The sequence below is a fragment of the Calliphora vicina genome, chromosome 2, assembly GCF_958450345.1.
Source record: "Calliphora vicina chromosome 2, idCalVici1.1, whole genome shotgun sequence".
NCBI lineage: Eukaryota > Metazoa > Arthropoda > Insecta > Diptera > Calliphoridae > Calliphora > Calliphora vicina.
The window spans coordinates 125,142,083-125,155,061 of record NC_088781.1 but is presented as its reverse complement, the minus strand read 5'-3'; the positions used below and the strand labels follow the sequence as shown (position 1 = coordinate 125,155,061).

Sequence of the window (12,979 nt, the reverse complement as noted above, 5' to 3'; positions counted from 1 at the left end):
TGTAGCGGTAGCAGTAGCATTTGTCTTTTTTCGTTTTCTTGTTTTTTTTTAAAACTACTGCTGCCTTCAAAATATAAAACTCTTAACAGAGCAGTAGTAATAAAACATAAATGGAGTAGGTAGCATAAAAATACAAATCATTGCTACTGCTCTATATCGAGTTTTAATTTTTAAGGTAGCAGTTGATGCAGCAGTTAAGGTAGCAATAAAAGTAGTCAAAAAAGAAAATCTTCAGTCATAACACCAAAATTAACAGAATTAAACACTGTGTGTTGATTTTAATTTGAGAGAGTTTGAAAGAATTATTCGTTTTTATTCGTCTCAGATGTTCGTGTTGCTAACAGAAAGATCATGTTTTCTGTGTGTATAACAAAAAAGCCGAACTTTTGTTTACACACGACCAACTTACACAAATATACATTCACAACAACAACACATAATATACTTTTTTGGCTGAAGATTTTTATTTTTGACTTATTTTATTGCTACATCAACTGCTACTTTGCTGCTACTTCAACTGCTACTTCTTCTACTACCTCAACTGCTACTTCTATTACTACTAAATTTTAAAAGTAGCAGAATTAATAAAAAACTAATGACTGCTACATCAATACTTTTTCTTTTTTAAGGTACCAATAGAAAATAAATTACTACTGCTACCAAAATCTGAAGGTATCAGTAGTGGTAGTAATTATTGACTCCGAGTTTTTATTAATTTTTTAACTAGACTACTTGTGTTTTTTCGTTGCTACTGCTACTTGTAGTCTAGTTTTGTAAACACTGATCAAGAGTATAAATGTATCCCTTAAGTCTTGATTAATACAATTCAATCTAAAATCGTACAATTATATTTTACTTAGTTTCCTTTGATCATATATTTGACAAAAAAAAATCATATATTGCTGACTCCAAATTAAATTCACAAATTTTATAGGATACACAAAAAACGTTACTTTGTTTTAAATATTATTGAATTCTGTTAATGAAGTTTTATTACATAGAATTTATTTACATTGGGGATTAATCGCAGCAATTGCATTTCTATTTTCTTTTAAATTTCAACGAAATCCCTTTACATTTACACCTATCAATCGTTGAATCCTTATTTAATGGGGTTTTACACTACAATAATTTGTATTTTTATCATTTGGCCATATTTTGGGGAATGAGCTCAATTTCCTTACTGTTATGAATTTTAAGTAGAACCTATTCAGAATATTATAGTCCAGAAAATTCTGAATATACTTTGAATGTTTTACTAGAATGGGAAAACGTTAAACCTTTAAGCGTGAAGGTCAAAGTTCAAAATTTTCAATATTTGGAATTTCTCATTTAAAAATAGCGAAATATTATTTATTTTTGGACCGATTTTGATGAAAAATAACCCTTAACAGGTTAGTGTACTTTTGATTTATTAAATTTAAAAAATAACTTGAATGATTCAGTTTATTTAATTATAAAAAAACATTAAAATTTGCACCATTCATATTGACTGTATTTTTCGATTTTAATTTTAGTATCATTTTAACCCCAAGTGCCATTAAGTGTTAATTTCCATTTTTGTGCTGTTATTATAAAAACTAGATTTCATATTATAAATTTCTTAAGTTTCATCAAAATCGGCCCAAATATAAATAATATTTCGCTATCTTTAAATTAGAAATTCCAAATATTGAAAAATTTTACTTTTGACCTTCACGATTTAAGATTTAACGTTTTCCAATTTAAGTAAAACTTTCAGAGTATATTTAGAATTATCTGGACTATAATATTCTGAATATGTTCTACTTAAAATTCATAACAGTAAGGAAATTGAGTTCATTCGCCAAAATATGGCCAAATACGGAAAAACTATTGGAGATATTTTCAAAATTTTTTTTTATATTTTTATTCCTTATTATATTCTCAATAAATCCCAATGAGATGAGCAAAAAATTATGAAATTTGTTTAACAAATATTTTAAAAATTTGAAAATGTTTTGTAACGGCCTTTAAAAAAAATATTTTTTTTTGTTATACCTGCGAATAGGTTAACGGTATCCTACAAAGACAAAAAGTCATATACAAGTAAATATGGATATATTTTAAGTAAAAATAAGCTTTTATTTTAATATTTCTCAAAATATGTTAATTTTGTTCCTACATTTCTTGTTCTAGTGGTCTGATACACGTTAATGCCCTGGGAAATTTTAATAACTTTTTTGATCAATTTCCGTTTTTTATATCCCATTACAACGACAATTACGTACACATTTCTATTATTTTAAATTAAATTGCAAAACTGATTTTTTAATAGTAAATTTTTTACAAAAACAGAAGAAATTGCAGTTTTTCCCCTGGGGAGTGAGACTAACATAAATCCAACTTTGGTTTTTAAAATTCTTTCAAACTTTCAAGAAATACCAAATACAACGTCACCTAATTAATATTTAGTTATTTATTCTATGCTAGTTCTCTGAAAATTGGGTTACAATTCTTTGATGTTCTTTTCGAAGAATTTTTATCACATTTTTTTTCTATCTATTATTTTTATTTATCATTAAATAATTTTCAATTTATTTCACCTTAATGTCTACCCAAAAAAAAACCCAAATATTTGTTTGTTGTTGTTAACATTGCGTGCAAAATTTGGTTTTCAAAGCCACCAAAAAAAAATCCATACTTCACGCTATAAGGGGATACTTAAAATAATAAAGTACAATAACAGAATATAAATAATTTGAGCACGTTGTTTCTTTTCAACACAGCAACACAAAAATTGTGTATATTGTTATTCTTTTGCTTCTTTACTTTTGAATTGTAAATATTTTAAACAAAAAATCATATAAAGAGGCTGGTGCCTAAAGCAAAATCTACGTACTTCAGAGCGAATGAAAGAAATCACAAAATATTGTTACATGTGCCCGAAATTAACCTTAATATTTGTTGTGTGTTATAATAATAAAATAAAAAGTTGAAAAAAATATTATTGTACTGGTATTTTCAAGCCCCTAAGGTAAATTGCAGAAATTATTTACAAAAATGTTGAACAAAATTTTAAGCCAGTAAAACAAATTTGCCAAAAGAAATAATTACTCCAAGAAAAGAGTACTACCTTTAAAAGGTGTAAATTATGCTAATTATTGTAGTTATTTATTTAATTATTTTTAATTTTTTTCATTTTTTTAAAGAATAAAAACTTTATAAATCAGAATAATTTTGTTCACCTTTTCTTTCCTTTTCACCATATTTGCTTAATGTTTCCTTTTTCCGCCGTAGCTTTGTTCCGTTTGTGTTCCCTTTTTCTCAATTTAAATGTATTTATTTTTTTGTTTGTTTGTGGTATCTTTTTTCTTACATTTTATTTCCTGTTACAACATTCGTTTGTAAAGTCATCAAATGTAGTCAGTCATGTAATGTGTATTTTGGTTGTTGATAATGATATTCTTTCTTCATCATTAAATATTTAATATTTTTGCATAAATTAATGTTGTGTGGTGAATTGGGAAAAATGACAAATCGCCAGAGGCGTAGTATAAGAGGAATTTAGGAGAATCTGTCAATGTTTATTCAAGTCACAATTTTCGTTTGACATTTGGGTGGTTTGAAGGCAAGACGAATTCATACAGTTTTCATACATGAAGTCAAGGCGTATTTAAGAATGTAAAAGCAAACAGGCAGAATGGCTAAAGAAATTGGAAAATGCTCAGTCATTTTTATACTCCGTCGAAGTGACTGGAGGAGCCAAGGCAGCAGCTGAAGTTTTTAAGCCCTCCGCTGTGCCGTATCTTATATACCCTTCCCCAAATTGTACTTCAAAATACAAATTTTAAATATTTTTAGGTAAACAAAATTTATTTTTTTTGCCAAAGTTTAAATAAAAAATTAGAATTTAAAAAAAAAAATTTAAATAACAATTCCAAAAAATGAAATAAAAATTTTTCGAATTGTTATTTTAAATTTTTATTTTTTTTTTAATTTTAAAAAATTTAAAATTTTTTTTTTAAATTTTTCAAATTTAAAAATTTTTTTTTTTTAAATTCTAATTTTTTTTGTGAACCGGTTTTACTGATTTTAAATAGGAAACTTCTCGAAAGCATGTCAGACAGAATTATTGAAGATTTGGATCCCGAAGATGTCTGGCGTCTTCAGAAAATTGATTTCAACAGACAGACGGACTTAGCTTAATCGACTCCGCTATCTATAAGGGTCGGAAAATTCAAACAATCAGAAAACCATAAAAGAATCTCCTAAGAAATCTTTTTCGGCCAAGAAAACTTCTCCCAAAACAGAAACCTCTCCCTCGGATAAAAAAGCAGCAGACAAAAAATCTGCCCAGAAAAAAGGCATAAATAACTTCTTTGCTCTCTCTGCAGCTGCCTCCAAAAAATCTGAAGACACTAAAGCAGCAAGTGCTGTGATCAAGCCTCCTACAAATAAGAAAATGGAAGATTTCTTTAAGAAACAAGCTGAAAAACCTAAAACCACTACAGAAACACTTAAGAAAACAGCAGCCAATATCACGGCACAGCTGTTCGATGATGAGGAGGAAGAAGATATAATATCCGATGTAGAAATGGAAGCAGAAGATGATAAAGAGACAAAACCTTGCAACTCCAGTAAGAGAACAGGTATTTTAGATTCTGATGATGATGATGAAGATCCTCCAGTTAAACAAGAAAATTTAGATATTAAAGAAGAAACAAAAGAGGAAGAGGCAGAAGCTGCTGCAGAAACTTATTTGGATGAAGAAGGCTTCTACTACAGCCAGCAAATCGCCAGCAACTAAGAAAACTCCGCCAGTTACTTTTAAAGCATCACCTAAGTAAAGTATGAAGTCAACTTCAAGTAAGTATACAAAGATTTGACATCTCCAGTCGTATGGCACTACACAATTATCGATTTATTGCAATCAAAATTTGGTAACTTGATTTCGACAAATGGACCTGTCAATTGGACGCCAAGGTCTTGCAATTTAACACCTCTCGATTATTTTCTGTGGGGCCACGTAAAGTAACTAAAGGCCAGCATTGTTCGTGTTATTCTTGGACATCCGAGATCTTTCGAATAAAAAAATTTGTTTAATTAAAATTTACTTCTTTGTGTTAATTTTTACAATTTCAAGTGCTATCGCTAAAAAAATATTTACTTAATTCGCCTTATATATGTATATAAATTTGCCTTGAGTTCTTTGACATTTTTCGCATTTCCCTTAACCCTTTAACGTCCACTCACCTGCCTTCATTTGCGTGCGTCATGTAAGAACATTTATTTTATTTTTCGGTTATTTTTCCATTTTTTGCCAGTTTTTTTCTCCAAACCTTAAATTTATTTTGTGGTTACCGAAAAACCAACAAAAATATTTCGCATTACAATATTTAAATGAAAATGTATGCCAGTTTTATTCGAACAAATACGATGACGACGACCGTTTGCAAACAACATAAAAAAGTACCTACATTTAGTGAATTGGTTTTTGTGAGCATGATAATGATGATGATTTTTTTTGTACTGGCATCAGGCTTTTAAACACTTTAATAAAATACACAAAAAATATATTGTACAAATATTTTTTTTGGGGAAAAAGGGGTGAACAGTTTCTCCTCCCTCGTTCAGTCATAAAACTAACAATGAAAATATCTAGAAACAAAAAAAAATATTCTTTCATTATTAAAATTTACAACAATGATAATTTTGTACATTAAATGTATTTGGTTTTAGTATTTTGTGTGTGTTTTTTGTGTAATTGTAATTTTTGTGTAAAACATATAGAGGTAAAATGTACATTATGAATCATGATTTGTGGTTAATGCACTTTTTGCCAATAAAATGTGGTTTTTCAATACAAAAATGTTTAGTTATGCTAATTGAAAAGAATGTATTCACTTAAAACAAAAACAATAATTTGAATTTTCATGTTAAATACAATACAAATATTCAATTCAAACAACTTTATTTTAGTCACTCCAATTAAAAATTGTCAGCCACAACAGAAAAATTGACTTATTATTTGATTATCAATAAATTTAGTTGTTACAACCAAAACTATTTTTTTATGTGTGACACAAAATGGAAAAATTTAATCAACATTTTTCGGGAATGAATAGATTTATTTATTATCTCCCGGAAAATTCGAAACCCTATTTACATAATTAAAATTTCTCAATATTTTACATGAATTCATATTTATTTTAAATGTCCATTTTTTGATTAGTTCAAGATTTCATTATTTTTGAAGTCTGTTGGAAACTGTATTAATTTTTAATGCAAATTTCATTTAAAATTATATTTTATAAGAGGATTAAAATTAATGTATACGTATGTATGTGGTAAGTCATAAAATAATTAATTTAAATAATAGTGGGTACTTAACAAATAAAACTGACAGCTCTAAACAAAGTTAATTAGTATTTTAGTCATAAACATATTCCAATAAATGTTTTTCAAAGTACGTAAGCAATTTTAATAGGTATGCAGAGAATTTAGTTTTTTCTCGTATTATTAAAAAAAAAAAAATAAAACAAATGCAAAATTATGTATAATGAATTAAAAAAAATTACAAAGCACTTTTACAATAAGTTGAACAAATTATTTGCTTAAATAATTTTTTATATAGTAAGATCCAAATCGGACTTCTGAATTTCTTTGTTTTGCATATTATTTTAATTTAATATTTTTTATTGAAACCTATAAACATTTTTATGATTTTTATGCATAAATGTATAAAAAAAAAAATTAAAAATCATATAATGTTTAAAATATACACTAACATCCTAACAATCCTTTTAATAAATAGTGAGATATTTATTTAAACTGCATTTTTCATAGAAAAAGCTACCTCATTATAAATTTGACACAATGCCGTTACAATTTAAATACTTAATACTTCAAAATACAACCCTGTTATATTGTACATCCACTTTGAACACACCTCGTTGTCAGCAGCTGTTAACTTATCTTTGCTGTTTCATTCCATTTCATTCCTACAGATTATAACAACCATAGCCGCTTTTTTTTATTTTGTGCGAAAAAACATCAACTTGAGAACATTCCTTAACAAAACAATTGTGAAATTAATGCAAATAAACAATTCATTAAAAAACTACAATGGGTTCTACAAAATTAAAAGAAGATTTATCCAACTGTCTAATAAATTTTGATCGCCGTGTTTTATTAACTGAACTTTTGGATGACTATCAAATGGCCTATGAGGAAGTCAACAATGTAGTGCAAAAATTTGTGGAAGAACAGGAAAAGAAAGATAAACTTAAATTTGATAAAAGATATATGGTACATGGTGTGCAGCAGGGTGAACACAAAAAGGAAATTTATAAAATTGTAGAAGAACCTAAGCTTAAAGAATGGCTAAAGAAATTGGAAAATGCTCAGTCATCTTTATACTCCGTCGAAGTGGCCGGAGGAGCCAAGGCAGCAGCAGAAGTTTTTAAGCCTATGAGTGTAAAGGAGGGTGTTAAATTAAAAAATAGAAAGGGTACTAAGGCCAGTGTAACTAATGGCGTGCCAGAAACATCTAAACCAGCCAAAGCTGTAGAAAAGAAGGAAGTCAAACCAGAAACAAACACTCAGAAAACCATAAAAGAATCTCCTAGGAAATCTTTTTCGGCCAAGAAAACATCTCCTAAAACAGAAACCTCTCCCTCGGATAAAAAAGCGGCAGACAAAAAATCTGCCCAGAAAAAAGGCATAAATAACTTTTTTGCTCCCTCTACAGCTGCATCCAAAAAATCCGAAGATTCTAAATCAGCAAGTGCAGTGGTCAAGCCTCCTACACCCAAGAAAATGGAAGATTTCTTTAGGAAACAAGCAGAAAAACCTAAAACCACTACAGAAACACTTAAGAAAACAGCAGCCAATACCTCGGTACAGCTGTTCGATGATGAGGAGGAGGAAGAACCCGAAGAAATTTCATCAGACGAAGAAGAAAAATTGGAAGCTTTAAAACGGGATATTATAACATCCGATGTAGAAATGGAAGCAGACGATGATGAAGAGACAAAACCCTGCAACTCCAGCAAGAGGAGACGTATTTTAGATTCTGATGATGAGGATGAAGATCCGCCAGTTAAGCAAGAAAAATTAGATATTAAAGAAGAGACAAAAGAGGAAGAAGTAGAAGCTGCTGCAGAAACTTATTTGGATGAAGATGGTTTTGTTATAACTAAAAAGCCCAAGCAAAAGGCTTCTGCTACAGCCAGCAAATCACCAGCTCTTAAGAAAACTCCGCCAGTTACTTTGAAAGCATCACCTAAGGAAAGTAAGAAGTCAACTTCAAGTAAGGACACAAAGGCGGCCACAAATCCAGCAAGCAAAACTAAACAGGCGGGAATTATGAATTTCTTTACTAAGAAATAAAATGAGTATTAAATGTTAAAAAGTTCTGAAGCTTTATTTAAGTTATATGAAAATGGAATGCTATTACGTTTCTTTTTGCTATGAAATAATAAAATAAGATTTAAAAAATTTAATGTGCTCATAATGGTGAAGTTGGAAATAGCAGATAGATATAATTAACAGCCTCATTCGTAATGGAAATGTTTATTTAGCACGTTATAAAGTGTAAAATGTTATAATGTGGAACCTTTCCGAATTTTTATAATTTATGTAATTCGAAATAAAAAGAAAAAATTTACTCTGAATTCGTAATATATCTCTAAATAGTCAATTTGCAAAATAGATCTGTTTCCGTACTAGTACAGACTAAAATTTGCATGTGTACCCATAAGATTTGCAACTTATTAGAAAATGTTATTGATATAAAGTGTAATACAAAAAATTACACTTGTTTTCAACTCAAATACCTGAAACAAATTTTATTTGATTTAGATATCAAATTTGTTTTTTTTTACAAATTCCTTTCCTCGCAGTTTTTTATTAATTTTGACTTATCTGCTGATTTTACGGATTTAAGATCTATATATATGTAACTGTTATATTGAATTTAATTTTTGCTTGAAATCCATCTTAATATTTTTCACTAAAATCCTTTTTTTACATTCTTACCATTTCAGTTTTTTCCTATTACGATATTTTGGTAAATTTACACAGTTTTGAAATAATATTCAAAACTAAACGAGCATAGCCAAACATTTCTTAAAACGAGGTGTTCAAATAAACAGCTTCAAGATTTCTTACAATATATTAAAGACACCAGAGACAAAAGAAAACGCATTTAAAATGCGTTTCGAACCACTGGGACAGAAAATGTTTACGCGACGCAATTGGCTGCTAAGATGCAGTATATTGATAAATATAGCTGTGATTTTATACATATGCAGTCATGTAATGATTGGCAACAGATATACCTTTACGACAGGCTCACAATTATTTATACAAGAGCAGCAGACGCAAAGTCAACAGCAGACACAGCAGGGTATGGTAAGAGAAACCCTAGGGAAAAGTGTAAGTTTGAAATTTTTTAGAAATTATAAAAATTTGTTTGCTAAAATAAGAATTCTTAATATTATAGGAACAATTAACTTATAACGGTGAAGAAAAGAGTCCAGCTGAACAGCCAGCACCGCCACACAGTGATAGTGGTGGTGGTGCTCCCTCTGATTTGCAGCAATCTAACAAAGATGCTGATGCACCGGAAATGGATCCAAATATAGGCGATCCAGCCGCAGTTATTGGTAATATTGCTCCCGGCGGCAATAACTATCTAAATAATACCCAAAGCGAAGCCGCTGGCAGTTATATTGTCACTGGCGATGAAAAAGACTTTGATGAACGTTTGCGTAGCATCCTGAAATGCTATGACAAACCCTACGAACCCGAAACTCTACAGCGTGGAGACTTTTGGGTATTGAAAAATTATGTTCGTGCCGAACATGGTGAACTCAAGTGCCATGAATCTATAACCTATACTACACATGCAGATTATACATTTTTAGATAATTTAATACCCCTTTTGGAAAGGTATTTGTGGTATTTATACTTAATATAAGTTTTTTTAGTAATATGTTATTTTTCTCCAGATGGAATGCTCCTATTAGCATAGCTATGCATGCACCCGGTACTGACTTCCAACCCACTTTAGATGCCATCAAATATTTAAGAGACTGTTTACCCGAAAGTAATCTGGTGCGCTCCTATGCCACATTTCATGTTTACTTTAGCACCAAACATATCCCCAAATCAATACCCAAACCATCAGATGCTTTAAAAATGGGCTACAACTGTTCACTGCCCGCACCCTATGTTAACCAGACATCGGGCCATTTGTATAAGGCCCAAAAGAAACTTTTGTATCCGGTTAATGTGGGTCGTAATATAGCACGTGATTCGGCTATAACACACTTCATTTTGGCCTCCGACATAGAATTGTATCCAAATCCGGGTTTGGTGAAAAAATTCTTAGAAATGATTGCACGTAATGAGCAGTATTTGCAGAGAAAGTCACCACGGTAAGTATTTTTTTAAATGTAAAATCTAAATTTTTGAATTTTCAATTTATTCCTTATTTATAACAAAATTGTAAATTAAATAAAACGTCTCAAACTTTAAGAAGAAATTTGTGGCATGAACAAAATTTAATAAGGGCCTGATTCAGACATAAACACGACCGGAAAATAATTTTTAACTTTTTGTGAAAATCACTCAGTTTTCAAATAATTTAGAATTTTTTTCATATAAAAATTTTAAAATTGTTTCTGAATCAGACCCTTATTAAATTGTTTAAAAAATTCCATTCTTATTCTAAAAAAAATCTAGATAAGAAGTTTCTTATATATTTTCTTGTATTCAATTTATATTTTCTGTGTTTTTTTGGTCACTAGTGTTTTCCCGCTCTCCATATTTGAAGTGGATGAAAGTAGTCCAGTGCCACGTGATAAAACCGAATTGCAAGAGTTCCTGCGTACCGGCAAAGCCATACCATTCCACAAGCGTGTATGTGCCAGTTGTCATGGTGTGCCCAAGTCCAAAGAATGGATGGCCGCCAATGAGACAGATGAGTTAAGTGTCTTCCATATTGGAAAAAGAACGGGCTATTTTGTACATTGGGAGCCTATTTATATAGGCACAAATGCAGAGCCCCACTATGATGAGCGTTTAAGTTGGGAGGGTAAAAGTGATAAAATGACACAGGTAAATAGAATTTAATAAAATTTGTTTCATTTTAATAATATTTCTTTTGTTTATTATAATATAGGGCTACGCCTTGTGTGTCCTAGACTATGAATTTCACATATTGGACAATGCCTTCCTGGTACATAAACCGGGCATTAAGGTATTAAAGAAAGACACACGTCGCGCCATGTTGGCGGGCAAAACAAATCAACTGATACGTAAAATCATCTATCCGGAATTGAAAATTATGTATGGTACACGAAATGGCTGCGCTGTATAGTGGTTGTTTAAGCATAAAAGTTGAAAAACTTTTCATGCTCAGTGTAATTTATGGACGCGTTGTTTATCCCTTAAGAATTTTAATTTTCCTTGGTGGCAACATAGTGGTTTTTTCTACAATTTATGGCAAGTGTTTGGAAAGAAGTAAGTTCTATTATTAAGTAAATTAAAATAAAAAAAATTCCAACAGTTAAAAATGGCAATAAATAAAACGGCAAAGTAACATTCTCTTTAAAGTAAAATAAATTTAAACTACATTTATGTGGGGTTAGTATTTTCTTAAAGAAAATAATTGAAATTAAATTTAAAGGCTTGTTACTTTGCCTTTTCTTAAAACTCTGATGTCACCATATATAACATTTTTGAACTTTTTAAGGGATTTAAAATATAAAATTTAATTTAATGATTTTAACACAAAAAAGACTATAAAGTAATTTAAAACAAAGTAAAGACACAAAATATTAAAAAAAAGTATATATAAAATTAAAAAAAAAAACTTATTTTTGTAAAAACGCAAGGTTTTAAGCCAAAAAACCTTTAAAAACTAATATTTAGATAACATGAAAAAATGGATTTGATTTCAGTTAAAAAAAAACAAAATTGTAAAATCGTAACACAAACAAACTGAAGACCATATATTTTTTAATTAAAATCGGCTTTGAAAGCAATATTATTTTAATTTCTACAAAACAATTTTTATTTAGTATTTATTTAAATTTATAAAAATTATTAATTAATTTCAAGACGAAATTAAACGTTACACAGATGTGTTAACATTTAAAAATTCTGTTTGAATTTTTCTTAAACTATTTTATGTATTATTCTTGTTAGGAAAAAAGTCAATGCATTTCTTTTAAATTTAATAACTTTTACTATTTAAAAAACATCACTTTAAGAATAAAAAGACTTAGTTTGTATAACCAACAACATTTAACAAAAGAACTTAATAATCATCACAATAAAAGTATTTAATTTAATGGAAAACGTTTCAAAGAAAGTTTTTCAGTTAAAAGAATTAACAGAGAGCCTGTTAATAGCTTCCAATTATTTAAAATATTGCAGTGGCTTTAAAGATTTTATCAATTTTGAAATTTCTAAAAAGATTTCATCAGGTTTCCATTTTTAAACAGGCTTTAAATTAAAACTATTCTACATATTTCAGTATTTTCATATAAATTTAACTGCCATTAAGGAAATATAGAAAACGTTGAACGAAAACTTCTTAAAAATACAGGTTGGGCAAATTTGGGGTTTTAAAGTAAATTGGCATAAGAAGACACTTATTTTTGGAGAAATTCAAGTTTATTGATACCAATGTAAAATAAAAATACGAAATTTCTGTCATAAAATAAAATTTTGATCCACATCATGTAAAGAAAACTTATCACTTATCTCGCAATGCAGCTCCGAATTTCATCTTCATCAAAACCTGTCTCTTAAATGGCGCCAGAGAAAATAGTTCAGCCTCGTTAAATCACAAGCACGAGGAGACCGACCGATTGACATTGGCATATCGAAAAATAGATTGACTGAGAAATTTCTCACGAAACTCAATTGTTTGGCCAGATACGAGCGTATTGTTTTGCTATATTGTCAGCTAGATAGTGTGAACCTAGAATTTATAGATTAAATT

General features: G+C 29.3%; 2 protein-coding genes across 2 annotated transcripts in view; both read left to right on the top strand.

Annotated features, from left to right (window-relative positions):
• LOC135951472 (beta-1,4-glucuronyltransferase 1) overlaps positions 1–12,130 on the top strand; it is a 140,957-nt gene extending 128,827 nt beyond the window's left edge. The window contains exons 4-8 of the mRNA XM_065501126.1: positions 9,009–9,399; positions 9,467–9,915; positions 9,975–10,403; positions 10,776–11,085; positions 11,150–12,130. Coding sequence (XP_065357198.1) covers positions 9,175–9,399; positions 9,467–9,915; positions 9,975–10,403; positions 10,776–11,085; positions 11,150–11,347 — 1,611 coding nt within the window. The 5' untranslated portion in view covers positions 9,009–9,174 and the 3' untranslated portion in view covers positions 11,348–12,130. The remainder of the gene's footprint in view (positions 1–9,008; positions 9,400–9,466; positions 9,916–9,974; positions 10,404–10,775; positions 11,086–11,149) is intronic.
• On the top strand, positions 7,007–8,465 carry PolD3 (DNA polymerase delta subunit 3). The gene has a single exon (XM_065499725.1). The coding sequence runs from the start codon at positions 7,087–7,089 to the stop codon at positions 8,350–8,352; it is 1,266 nt and encodes a 421-aa protein (XP_065355797.1). The 5' UTR covers positions 7,007–7,086; the 3' UTR covers positions 8,353–8,465.
• Positions 12,131–12,979: the final 849 nt, after the last annotated feature.

Coding starts and splice junctions, on each gene's coding strand:
- PolD3 (XM_065499725.1), top strand. CDS start 7,087: ATGGGTTCTACAAAATTAAAAGAAGATTTATCCAACTGTCTAATAAAT.